The 13434-nt window shown below is 45.0% G+C and overlaps 1 protein-coding gene across 2 annotated transcripts; it reads left to right on the top strand.

Annotated features, from left to right (window-relative positions):
- Positions 1-5896: 5896 nt before the first annotated feature.
- On the top strand, positions 5897-11413 carry LOC109403863 (microtubule-associated protein futsch). Of its 2 annotated transcripts, none has more exons than XM_062847439.1 (2): positions 5897-11019; positions 11095-11233. In XM_062847439.1, coding segments are annotated over exons 1-2 (4659 nt in total). In that variant the 5' UTR covers positions 5897-6361; the 3' UTR covers positions 11096-11233. The 2 variants fall into 2 exon arrangements, with proteins under 2 accessions (XP_062703423.1, XP_029723621.1); XM_029867761.2 differs by having other exon boundaries at positions 5903-11015; positions 11095-11413.
- The last annotated feature ends 2021 nt before the right edge of the window (positions 11414-13434 follow it).

The raw sequence follows: 13434 nt of genomic DNA, 5'->3' as shown, positions 1-13434 counted from the left end.
CACACCACAGACAAACAGACATACTACTCAAATCGGAATCATCTCACGATTTAACGGTCATTTTGAAAATATAGTGTGGTTCGGACTGTGCTCGCATGTGTCATGGTGGCGCTGCTGTGCCTCAATTTAGGAGAGAAATGAACGCGACGCCGATCAATGTTTACATAAAATGACTCAATCATGAACCTTCATTCATGTTTTATGAATGGATGACGCCACGGGGGAGTCGTCACCTGCTAAACTGTTACATCGAGCCGAGGGAAACAACACCTGCAAATGAATGCTTCGGACTGAGCATTATAGAGGGTGCTAGTGAGATGCCAAACGATGTTTTTGAAACAAATTTCTTCTAAGTAATATGTCTGTTTGTCTGTGCTCACACAATCTGAATATTGTAGCATCTCTCGCTTATAGTGAATCCCAAATCAACCCATTCCAAATATCCAACTCCTTGACACCTATGAGGGCGCTGGTGAGTCGCTGGCCTTTCATAAAGTAGGTGTCATATCATTACATCCTTTCCTATCCTCGTAACGGAGAAGATGGGCGTGGCCGGCAATAGAAGCTTTCATGTCTTTTTTACTTCAACCTCTAATTGGATAGCTATTCCCTCCCAAATAGCATTCCATAAGTAGTTAGAATAGGAGTATTTAAGTTTTAACATGACAACTTTCAGTATGCAATCTACGAATTACTCCGTTACCACGCAACGCAACGCAATTTCTCAAGATTTTTCTCCAGAGATTTCTTTAAAAAAATCTTCAAGGATTGCTTCAAAAAAAACTTTCACAGACTTTTTGACAATTTTTTCATGAACACTTGCTAAAATCGATCCTAGGATTCAGTTCCTGAAAAAATCTTCCAGGGATTCTTAAAGGAATGCTTTCAGGGACTCCTTTGGAAACTTATTGGAGATTTACTTAAAAAAAAAAACCATCCAGGAAATCCTAAAAAAAATCAGTCAGAAAATCTTTCACAAAGTTTTGTAGGGATTCCTTTAAACTTTAGAATGTCCTCCAGAAATATCTCCAAAGGCTCCTTAAGAAAGCCTTGTACGGATAGCTTCCAAGAATGTTGCATGGATTTCTTTAAAAAATACTTCGAGAATTCTTTTCAAAAAATCTTGCATAGTTTGTTCCACAAATCCATCTAGGAATTTCTTCACATTTTTGCCTTTCTCGTACACTAAGTGTACTGGAAAGGGTATATGTTCACTCAAAAAACTATTTTTCGAAAAAAGGGCTCGGAGGATCAAGTCGCATATACCAATCAACTCAGTTCGACGAATTGAAATGATGTCTGTATGTGTGTACGTATGTGTGTATGTATGTATGTCTGTGCGCAAAATAAGTTTACTCATTTTTAAGGCACTTCCCATTGGCCGATTTTACGGATTATAGCTCGAATCGAACCGAAATTTTACCGCATTGTTTGCTATTGAAAATGGTCCGGATCGGTCAAGGCGTTCCGGAGGTATGGCCATTTCAGTGATCCGTACCAGCACCGGTAGAACTGGCCGTATATAAAACTGAACCAAGCCCCATCATGCGACACATCAAACTACGGCGATTTTTGTAACCTGGTTAACGGATTTTGTGCGGAAATCAACACTGGAGACCAGAAATTCCACGATGTCGGTCCAAAAATCAATATAGCGGCATAATATTCAAGATGGCGGCTAAAAATTCAAAATGAAGGCTTCAAACTCAAGATGGCGTCTGTTTGATGGAGTTTACGCTCTAAAACCATGCAATATGGGTATACTTGGTATGGGAAGATGTCCGAAGTCCAAAAATGGCGACCAGAATATCCAAGATGACGGCTGTGTAATGGTGTTTTAGGTTCTAAAAATATGACTAATATGAGTATATTTGCTATGGGAAAGAAGTCCGGACTCCAAAAATGGTACCAGAATATCCAAGATGGCGATATAAAATCCAAGATGGCGCCTTCAAAATCAAGATAACAGCTGTTTAGTGGTTTTTTAGATCCCAAAACCTAGCAATGCTAGGTATATTTGGCATAAGAAGAAGAACCTTCTCCGAAGATGCTTTAGAAATTGTACAAGAGATTATCAAGGAAATTCCCAAGATTTTTGTACATTGCTTTAGATATGATTCAAAACATTTCTCTTACAGAAATTCCTCCAAGGATTTCTTAAGAAAGTCTTGGAAAGTCCTTCAAGGATTCCTCCAGACATTTTTCTACAGATTCTTTCTGAGATTTTTATGGAAAGGCTGGAAAACATTTTTGCATTTCTCTATAGATTCCTCCTGGAATTCATTGGAAAAAAAAAGTTTTGGATTTTTATAAGGGGATTTCTCCAGAATTTTTTTTCAAAAATATCTCAAGAGGTTTTGTTAGGTATTCCACCAAGAGTTTCCAGGGGTATTGCTTCAGGTGTTCCTTCTGGAATTTCTGCATTTATGGATTCCTCAAATATTCCTGTTTTATTTCAGAAATTCTTTCAGGAATTCAGTTAGAATTTCTTGAGCTATACTTTCAGAAAAATCTTTAGAGACTTTTTCAATATTCCTAGAATATTGAATTTCAGCATGGATTCTCTCAGAAATTGGTCCAACAGTTCATTCAGGAATTGCTCAAGCGGTTCCTTCAGAGATTCCTCCAGCAATTCATCCATGGGAATGTACCAGTGAAATCGGGGAACCTTGACTAATTAGCTCTGATTTTACCATGAATATTAGGAATATATTACAATTCTGGGTGAGAATATCATAGGAAATGTTGAAAGAAGTTTGTTAGAAATCTGTGAGGAAAAGTTTGGCGAAAGGTCAGTTTGCATGTGTCCTCCAAAAATGTTATCATTGCTAACTGATCTGATATTTATAAAAAAAAAGATATCAGAATCAGATAAATCTAAGTATTTCATGAGGTATGTTTTGGTGCTATTATGGGTGCTCCACAAAATAATTTATTGATATGAAGAGGTTTCAGAGGATTCCTGGGGAGTTCCAGCGTTTCAGAGTATTTCGGGGGTACCAGGAGGGCTCAGAAGCGTTTGAGGGGTCTCAATGGCGTCTCAGGAGTTTCAAGGGGTTCCAGGGAGTCTCAGATACGTTTTCAAGGGTTTCAAGGGTGTTTTAGAGGATACCTTGAGGTCTTAGGGGGTATCTAGATGCTCTCTGCAACGATTCAGGGAGTCTAAAGCGTTCCAGAGAGTCTCAGGGGCGTTTTATCAGGTCCGAGGTGTGTTTCAGGGGATCCAAACACACCTGATACCTGGAGTTCTAGTGGTTCTGAACTAGTATGCTACGAAAACTGCGTAAGAGTCATGCATTTCAGGAGTACCAGGGTGTACCAGGAGGTCTCAGGAGCATTTGAGGAGTCTCAGGGGGTTTCAAGGGGTTCTGCGGGTGTTTTAGAGGATACCCCGAGATTTCAAGAGCGGTTTTGGGGGTTTCCATGTGCTCTCTGGAGCGATTCAGGGGGTTTCAAGGACATTTTTTAGGTCCTAGGGGCGTTTCAAGGGATCCAAAGGGGTTTCTGGGGCGCTATGGACGTAGGCTCCCATGGGCCATCATGCAATATGGACCTGCAGTTCTAATGGTTCCGAACTATGTAGGATGTTACGAAAATTGCGAAAGAGTCCTGCAGGTAATTCGAGATGTGAGAATGCGGGGACATTGGTTTTGTGAGCAGATTTTAGAGGCGTTTTCGGGGGTCTAAGGAGGTTTTCGAAGGTATTGCGGAGAATTTCAGAGGATTTTCTTCGGGATTTGGAGGCGTTACAGTTGCGTTTTCGGTGGTTTCGTAGGGTCTCAGGTGCGTTAGATGGGGTCTGAGGAGGCTTTTCGGAGATTTCGTGGGCCTTTCAGCAGGTTTCAGAGGATTTTCCGCGGGTTTAAGAGGCGTTACGCAGGCGTTTTCGGGGGTTTGGAGAGTCTCAGATGCGTTACATTGTATGCGGGGGTCCAAGGAGCATTTCGGAGGCATTTCGTGAAGTTTCAGAACATTTTGTGTAGGTTTCGGAAGCGTTACGGAGGTGTTTTCGGTGGTTTCGGAGGGTCTCAAGTGCGTTACATAGGGTTCGAGAGGTTTGTTGCTGACAAGTAAGCCATGGAGCAGACCAACGTCAAAAATTCCTAACAACCATTGTTATGTGGTTATACGAAGTTCAATAAACCAGTTGTGTGAAAACCGAGTAGGAGGAATTTGAAGAAGTAGTAAGCAAAGAAAAGCGAGGATCGATTCCCCGTTTCCCAGGTGAGCCCATCCTGTTTGTGTGACCCCGAGAGAGTCTCTGAAACAGGGTTTAAAGGGGATTACAGAGGGCTTTCAGGAAGTTTCAGTCGATTTCCCGCGGGTGTAAGAGACGTTACGCAGGCATTTTAGGAGGTTTGGGAAGGTGTCAAATGCGTTACATGATGTCCGGGGTGTGGGGTGTTCAAGGGGATTTTGGAGCTGTTTCAGGAAGTTCGCGAGAATTTTCGGCGGGTTTCAGAGGGTCTCAGGTTAAATGGAGTCCGAGGGGGCTTTATTTGGATTTCGGAAGCAAGAGTGTCACAGGATTTTTAGCGTGTTTTGGGCATTTTTGGGGGTTTCAAAGGATCCCAGATGCGTTACATCGGGTCTTCGAGGTTTTAAGGGGATTCCGGAGCCATTCCGTGAAGTTTCAGATGACTTTGCGCAAGTTTCACAGGTGTTACGGAGGCATTTTAGTGATTTCCGAGGGTCTCAAGTTTGATACATAGGGTCTGAGGAGTTTAATTGGGATTACAGAGACCTTTCAGATAGTTTCAGATGATTTTTCGCGGATTTAAAGCGTTTTCGGTGGTTTGGGAGGGTCTTAGATGCGTTACATGGTGTCGGTGGGATGGGGTGTTTGAGCTGATTTAGACAATTCCGAAAATTTTAGAGGATTTAAGGCGGGTTTTAGAGGCGTTACGCTGGCATTTTCGGGGTTTTCTAAGGGTCTCAGGTGCGTTACATTGAGGCCACAGGGTTTAAGGGGGATTTCAGAAGAATTTCAAGAAGTTTCAGAGCACTTTTGGGGTTTTAGGGGGATTTCGTAGGCATTTCAGGAAATATTTTCCTGATTTTCAGAGACCCCTTCACAAAAAACCCTTAGACCCCTTTGAACCACCCCTGAAATGCCTTGAAACGTCCCTGGAACCTCTTTAATCTCACTGTAAAGCCGTTCAATTTCTCGTAATCCATTTGGAATGCCCCTGAAACCCCTCGAATTTAAAGGTGTTCCCCATCATACGACCCTGCCTGAATTTCCTCGAAACGCCCCTGAAAACTCCGCAGTCCCATCGAAACGCCTTTGAAATCATCATAATCAGTTTGATATGCCACTGAAAACCCTTGGAATGCCCCTGAAACTCTCTAAAACGCCTATGAAATGCCCTGAAACGCCTCTAAAACGCCTTGAACGCCCAAAAGCTCCTGAACCCAACTCCTGAATGGCTCTTAAACCCCCTTGAAACGTTCCTAAAACCCTCTTAACACTGTTGAAACACCACTGAAATCCCGGTTTGTGTTTTTGGAGGGTCATTCAGAAGCCCTTGATTTGTTGTCAAAGCTCTAGAACCTAAACATCCATAAGATTGAGATGTAAAGTTGTCAATTTCCCCATAGGTCAACAAATTACACTTTCCCTTTCGAAGTAAAATTTCACCCGAGAGACGACAACAAAATCGTTTTATTATTTGAAAGGCACAGTAGGTACGTATCACAGTAGCCAAACACGCGCCTACTATTCTGAAAGGAGCACGAACGTGAGCGTGCACCAATCGCCTACTAAGCATTGACCTCTCGCAGCTTATCGTGGCCTGCCTTTTTTTCGTCTTCTTCATAATTGGAGTTCAAATCCTTTCGTCTTGCATTTTCCCATCTCGCGTCTCTTCGTCCTTCCCAATGTGATATTGAATGACCACCACACCATTCAATTATCGTCCACTTGACCACTGCTTTCACCGCTCATGCATAAACATGTACCTACCTATAAAGAGACTCTCTTGTTGAAGAATTCAATACGGAGATGACGATGAAGGAGGGTACCTACCACGCAACAACACTGCTGTGCTGTGGTTGTTTGTTGTGGCCCAGCTGTAACCCTGGCAACGACCAGGGAACCCTTGGATATTTACGTATCGCACAGGGTTGAATCCCGAAGGGGTTCTGTTTTGGCGTAGGTAGCAGGAAGCTAACCCCTCACGAATAGATCCTTGACTGTGGTATCGATTATTCAATCCTCAAGAACTGCTCGTGGAAAACTTGACTCTTGAAAACGAGTTTGGCCTTTCGCCTTCCAATCATTCCTCGGTAAGATTCCGTCTAAGAAGGAACTACTTCGTTCCAATTCACCGCGGTTCAAGTTCAAAGTGCGCGCATCGCAATGCCCATCACCACTCCCAAGGTCCCGGATGGCCTTCCGGAGCTGATGCGAGGTTTGGCGAAGAGTGTCATCAAAGAAAACCCGGAAAATATCTACGTTCACGCGGCGGAGTATTTCGAGAACTTGATACGGGAACGCGATGGCGGTCTGGATCGGGGTTACCAGAACTTTAGTGCGTATAAAGTGTACGCGGACTATAAGGAAAAGTGTCGAGGCAAAGGTGGAGGCAATGAAAGTCTCAGTGGTGGTGAAATTCCTAGTTCTGCAGGAGGAGTGGCCGTTCGGAGCAGAATGGCAAGCGACGGGGATGACGACAGCGGAGGAAGCGCTTCGGCCACTCGAGGACGTCGGAAGAAACGCGTAAGAAAGCAGGGATCGAAGGAGTCGAACAAGTCGCTGGAGAAGCAGGAATCGATTGGATCGATAACGGAAAACGGCGGAGAGGAAGAGAAGAAGCCGACAAGTGCGGACGGTTCACTTCAGGAAAGTTTGATTCCCATCAAGGAGGACACTCCGGATATAGAGGAAGCGGTGGTTAAAGTGCAAGCGCACCTGGAATGCCAGGCCCCGAGGGAAAGACCATTCAACAAATCGGTTAGTGTGGATTCGGTAGCTGCGGCAAGCGCGGTGAGCAGCGTTCTGCAAGATGCCGGTGAAGAAGCAGATGATGCTGATAGGGAAACCGGAGAAGCCATCGAAACGCAAGTGGAAGCGGATTTAGCAGCAGAATTGGGACACCCGATTAACTGCGAAGACGTGGATTCATATCCGCCAGATGAAACGGAGGACGATCCAGAAGCTGGGAATGGCGAAGACTACGGAAGTGCTCCAAGTACTGCTGAAGTTGGTGGGGAAGTGATCGGCGACGCGGAAGTTTTGGTGAATGATGCTCCACCGAATGGAAGTGATCAAGTGGTTGTGATTGAAAGCTCACAGAAGAACTCAGATGAGGTGGATCTGTCGGTCGATGATGTAGCAAACAATAACGAAGAACCTCTCGCAAATGGATCAGTAGAAGAACAAATCGACGGTGCGGCTGAAGCTTCGGTTGAAAAACAAGATTCTGCTGAAGTACAAATTGAAGGTGTTGATACTGTCGACGAATCAGTTCCGGTGGTGGAGGAAGTTGATGAATCAGTTCCAAACCTACCAGACGTTCCAACCGAAGAACCGAATATCGAAGAAGTGGAATCTGGTGATACAGAGGAAGTTCAAGCGGAACCAATCGTTGATGAACCGAACGAGCAAAAACCAGTCGATGATGAGACAAAAGAAGACATTGTAGAAGATGCAAACGTTATCAAATCTTCAAAGGAATCATCCGTTGACAAAGTGGATGAAGCATCTGCAGCAGATGACGCAACCAAGGATGGAAAAGTGAAAAGTGATGCGATTGAGGATGGTGCAGAAGGACAGGAAGTACCGTCGAATAAAGCAGATTCGATTGAAGAAGTTTCGCCAAAAGAAGTAAACGAAAACGGTTCAGCATCACCGCCATTGGTAAAGTCGGAGTCGAAGGATAACGAAACAGTTGGTGTTGCGTCTTCGCCTAAGCAAATCAGAAGTGTCGAAGATGATACAAACGGTAACCCGAGTGGTGAAGGGCCAGTTGACAAGGCCGTCGAAGAAGTTGCAGAAGAGTCATCACCGGTAGCTGTTGAAGGCCCCGAAGACGAGCAAGCAGATCCATCAGAAGCACAACCAGAAAACGTGAACGGAAATGAATCCGGTGGTTCGTTAGATAATCCTCCAGAAAACGGAGCGCCCGTCGATAATGTACCAGAAGAAGTAGAAGTGTCTGCGTCTAAAAATCCTGAAGCCACTAAATCGAACGGAAAATCAGGTGAAGCAACACCGCTGAAATCGGAGTCTGTAGAACAAATTGACGCGCAATCTGCGGGAGAGGATATTCCGTCGGAATCTGCAGAAAATGTTGAGTCCAATGATGCACCAGGTTCGGAGGCGACTGCTCAACCGGAAGATGGCGTTCAGGAGAATTCAAATGGATCTGGTGAAGAGAAAGGCAAGGCATCAAAGGAGCCGTCGCTGGACAAACCGGAATCAGAGAAGGGTGAGAGCGCAGATGAACCAAAGTCAAGCGGATCAGCTGCGGCATCCAGGGAGCCGTCGGTTGATAAAGTGGAGTCTGAGAAGGAAGGAAGCGCAGACGAACCTAAGTCAAGTGGTTCAGCTAAGGCATCCAATGAGCCTTCCCTGGACAAACCGGAATCCGAGAAGAATGGTAGCCAGGAAGAACCAAAGTCTGACAAACCGGAATCAGAAAAGGACGTCAGCGCAGATGAACCAAAATCAAATGGATCAGCCCAGGCGTCCAAGGAGCCATCGCTGGACAAACCAAAATCAGAGAGTGTGGATGAACCGAAGTCTGGTGGTTCAGCCAAGTCGTCCAAGGAGCCATCGCTGGACAAACCGGAATCAGAGAAGAACATGAGTGCAGATGAAGTGAAGTCTGGCGGTTCAGCCAAGTCGTCCAAGGACCCGTCGCTGGACAAACCGAAATCAGAGAATAACGAAAGCGCTATTGAACCCAAGTCAAGTGGTTCAGCTAAGGCATCCAAGGAACCGTCGCAAGACAATCCAGACTCCGATAAGAACGGAAACATGGACGAACCAAAAGCAAACGGATCTGCTAAGGCATCCCAGGAGACATCGTTGGACAAACCAAACTCCGAGAAGGACGACGGTAGCGTTGAAGAACCAAAATCAAGTGGTTCAGCGAAAGCATCCAAAGAACCGTCGCTAGAGCAAGCGGAACCCGATCTGAAATCCGATGGTTCAGCCAAAGTTCCCTCACTGGACAAAACGGAATCCGAGCTGGACCAATCGAATGGGGATCAGTCGAAGGAATCGTCTGCCAAGGAATCGGCAGGGGAATCGGGTTCGGTGGAAGCAGTGACTGCACCGGATGAGGGAGGGTCTGCAGATGCCGGTGAGATGTCCATGAGCAGTCGAATGGGAGACGACGAACAGGAGCCGGAATCGGAAGCGGTTGATGAACCGTCAGCTCCTCCGATGGAAGATGAAGAAACGGGTGAGACTGGCGGGGAAGATAAGGTGAAGTCAGATGAATTGAAAACTGAAGACGATTCGGCGAAGAATGATGGCAACGGAGAAGAAACAACTGCTGATCAGGTCAACCAGGGAGACGACGAAGAAACAGACGAATCGAAAGAAGAAGTTGTAGAAGAGCCATGCATCCAGCGGCAAGTTTCTCCGTCAGCTTCGAAAATTCCAAGCAAGCAACCTAGCGTCGAATTGGACGACATCAAAAAAGTTGATCTAGCATCGTTCAACAAGGACTCGGCGGAAGCTTTGTTCTACACATTGAAGAAGTCGGAGCTGGAGAACCAGGAGAGTCAGGCAACTAAACCAGAAGCTAAGGTTGAAAACGGCGTGGAAGAAAATGAAGATGATGACGACGACGTAGTGGTGACAGAGGAACCACCCTCGCGAGTTAGTCGTGTATCACCCAAACGAAGCTTTACCGATAATTTTTTAGAGAGTAGCCCCATCACTGATGAAGTCAGCAAATCTGCTGAAGGTGATGGGGTTGCGGACCAGGATGGTGTCGAAGAAGACGAAAACCAGCAGTTTAATCCAATGTTTGCAGCTAGTGTTCGCAACAAGCAACTGCAAGATCAACTGCATTCCAGGTTTTCACAAGACGATACGAGCAAGCTAGACAATTCGACACGAAGAGCAGCGATGCATAGAAGTATGACGGAGCGTATGGACTTGGCAAGGCAGGATACAAATTATGTGGATTTGAGGAAATATGATCCAGATTACGTGGAGGAGGAAGATCAGTTCGACGGATACTACATCGGAAATTTAAAGCACAAAATCCTAGCTAGTTCGGTATCGGTGGCAGACTCAGACTATTATGATCAGGAACAAGCCGAAGGATCCATGGATGACAACAATGTACAAACGGCTTTGGAGACAATAGCATCGACGGATACCGAGTCTACGCTGCCTTCACAGACCACCATTCAGGCGAACAGAGGTTTCTTGAAACGAGGATCGCAGAATACGTCGTCGAACATACCGTACGCATCGTTCGGGAACAATGCGATCAACCAGTCGCTGGACGACTTCATCGAACGCGAAGAGCAGATGAAGGAGGCCGAGGCACAAGCAGCATCGACGATTCAGCGGTCGTACCGACGATTCCGTACGAACAAAAAGAAACTCCTAAGGGACTATCACAGCACAATGCAGACTTTCACAGAGGATCAGTCAACCGAAAGTCTCGAGGACTATCCGAGCAGTGTGATCCAGATCAAGCTGGACCGGAAGCAACCGGAGGAGAGCGACAATTCTTTTGAAGACGCTCGCAGCGAAAACCGTCGACGGCCGATGTACAGTTTGAACATCGATGAGTACGATACGGCGGCTCGACGAATGACGTTAACTCGAGGGGTGGCAATGCAACGGAACTCTACGCCAGAAGAAGACTCCGGCAAGTCGGACAATGCATCCGGTGAGAAGAAGTCTGCAAGTGAACCAGCCTCGAACCTGGCCATAACGGAAGGCACTCCAAGAACGTCGAGCGATTTGTCGTCGGAGGAGAAGAAGAGCAGCACCTCCAGCGACGAGAAGGAGAACAAGGACAACAGTTCGTCAAAATCAAGTTAGTAAGAGTTTGCTCCAAGTGGATGTAGGTGTACCCTCCAGCAAGATGACTGACGAGTTTTGCCTTTCTGTTCTAGGTGGCGGAGGGAAGGATTCGGCCTGTGAGTCAGCAAGCACTTTGAACGAACGAAGGAAGAGTGCCTCGATGGACGTCCAGAAACTGTTCATCGCCCGTCAGCGTACGATGCCGGTACAGATCGAAACGACGGTGATGAGGGCCCAGCCGAAGCACCTGCGGAAGCGAATCAAGAGTGCCGGGATGATTCGGAAGTAAGGAAGTAGGCTATGATAGAAGGTTATTGGTTGATTTGAATTTTAAATCGCAGATCTTTTTAGAATACTCAAATGTTTGTTGTGAAGTATTTGATTGATACACTCAATAAATTTGGAAGCAAATCTGAATTGATCTAGTGTTCTTTAAGAGAAATTTCCAATTGTTCATGCACAAATCAGAGCATCCGGCTGAAGACACAAGCCCATCGCATCATGTGACGCGACCATCCATAATATCGTAGCAGGCATTTGCATCTGCGAATGCGATATTTTTAATTCTTTCGTTGTCATAACAACCCCCATCAAGCCAGGGGTTCTGTTTTATGTTTATTTTTATTGTTTTGCAGTTGTTTACATGCAGAATTATAACCACCAAAATATTCATGGGATGTCTTGTCGTGTGACCAGAGAGCACCGTCGTACAATGAACGAACGCTAGTGAAGTCACTATCGCTGTTACCCCCAAAATAATGATAACCGAGCGCGCAGATATTTAACGATCAGGATATGTACGGAATGTTTTTATTTTATGGTTTGTGTATTTTTACTTGCTGGTTATTTCTGTGTCAAATTACGTTGTTTTGCAATCTCAAGGATGTTTCGTCATGCCCGACAAAACCATGCTTTCCTATTTGTGATCTAAAGTGAGGTTATGCCTTGGGGCAAGACACTGTGCTGGAAGTACATTTTCCTTCACACAGTTGCTCGGAATTTCGGATTGCTCTCGTTTTTACTTGGGTGTTGCCTGATTTATCTGCAAAATCAAAACAATATTGTCCGATATCTCGCTTTTCTTGCAAATTTCGTCGATCACTGGTAAAAAGAGTTACTCCGAATTTATCAGAGTTTCACAGTGTCTTGCCCCTAGGTCAGTCCATTATTTTACCTTCATTTATCTTCATTCGAATGCTGCGACTCAATCAATCAATGCAAAAACGCTCCCTTTGATTGACCACTTTCCATTACTCTTCGAATACATACTTCCATATGATTCTGGTTCGGAATGAGAAATATGAACCAGATGAGAACGCCGGTCGCTTTTCGAACAAGAACAAGAAAATATGATTTGTGCATCCATAGTAACGCTGTACATAGGTACATACGTACAACAGTATGAATACCAATCTACCACTAGCTGATGACTAAGCCCCCGTTCGATCCAAGCAAGCCGCGGCGGTATCCGTCCGGCCAGGAAAACCGGCTTCTGTGTGTTTGAACGCAGCAGCAGGCCGGCTAAACACGGTAACAATAACAAATAAACAAAGACCATCATCATTCCCCCCTGTGCGGCCTACTAGACCATCGGTTCCCTTCTTTCAATTCGCTCTCGTGCCAGCTTCGGATGCCAGCTAGCTAAACAATATCCGTTCGTTGTTGGAATGCACTCAGCCAAATAACCTTAAGATTTCCATAAGACCCAACTTATGAAACGGCCTTTAAATAATTCATAATGATTCGGATGAATTTCATAAGGTCACTCCATGACGTAAAATTGTCTAACAGCTTGGCTTTTATTCATGTTTAGCAACATAGTATTCTCGAGCGTCGGTAGCCGTGTGGATAAGACACGGGCTTGGTGATCCCGACGTTCATGGATCGAATCCAGTCTGCTTCATTTTAAGATTTTTTTGTTCTTTTCATAAGTTTATATCATGAAAATTGTCATAGCAAGCACGATCTCAACAGCAAGATATAATTATGGCAAATTATAATTATGGCAAATTTTCATAAGGTATTTTGATGCATTTCGCTAGTTTTTTTCGCTGAGTGTGGAATGACGAGTTTGGGAAGCGGATCTTTATGAATGATGTAAAGCGCAGTAGGCGCATCATCGAGTGGGGTGGAGAAAAGGAAAATTGCAATTTCCCGACTGGTCTTTGGCGATGTACAATGCCAAAGAGGCGGAATCTTCTGCAACTTGTGCGAATCCCTGCAAGAGCTACTACAAATTTCGAAGAAGATCTAGAGTTCAGTCAGAAATTCTTGGACCTCTGAATCCTTAGACAAAACCCTAGCAGATTTTCAAACGAACTTCCGACGATATTTATTGATATTTTTATTGCGGATTTCTTGAAAGGTCTTCTAATGGCGTTTCAGGTGGTTTAAGAAGCTATTATCGGGATTAATAAGCCGCTGTTGAGCTT

Source organism: Aedes albopictus, chromosome 1 (genome assembly GCF_035046485.1).
Source record: "Aedes albopictus strain Foshan chromosome 1, AalbF5, whole genome shotgun sequence".
Classification (NCBI taxonomy): Eukaryota; Metazoa; Arthropoda; class Insecta; order Diptera; family Culicidae; genus Aedes; species Aedes albopictus.
Note: the sequence above shows the minus strand (reverse complement) of the source record. Positions and strands in the feature narration are given on the sequence as shown.

Coding starts and splice junctions, on each gene's coding strand:
- LOC109403863 (XM_029867761.2), top strand. CDS start 6,362: ATGCCCATCACCACTCCCAAGGTCCCGGATGGCCTTCCGGAGCTGATG. Junction 11,016..11,094: donor CAACAGTTCGTCAAAATCAA/GTTAGTAAGAGT, acceptor TTTCTGTTCTAG/GTGGCGGAGGGAAGGATTCG.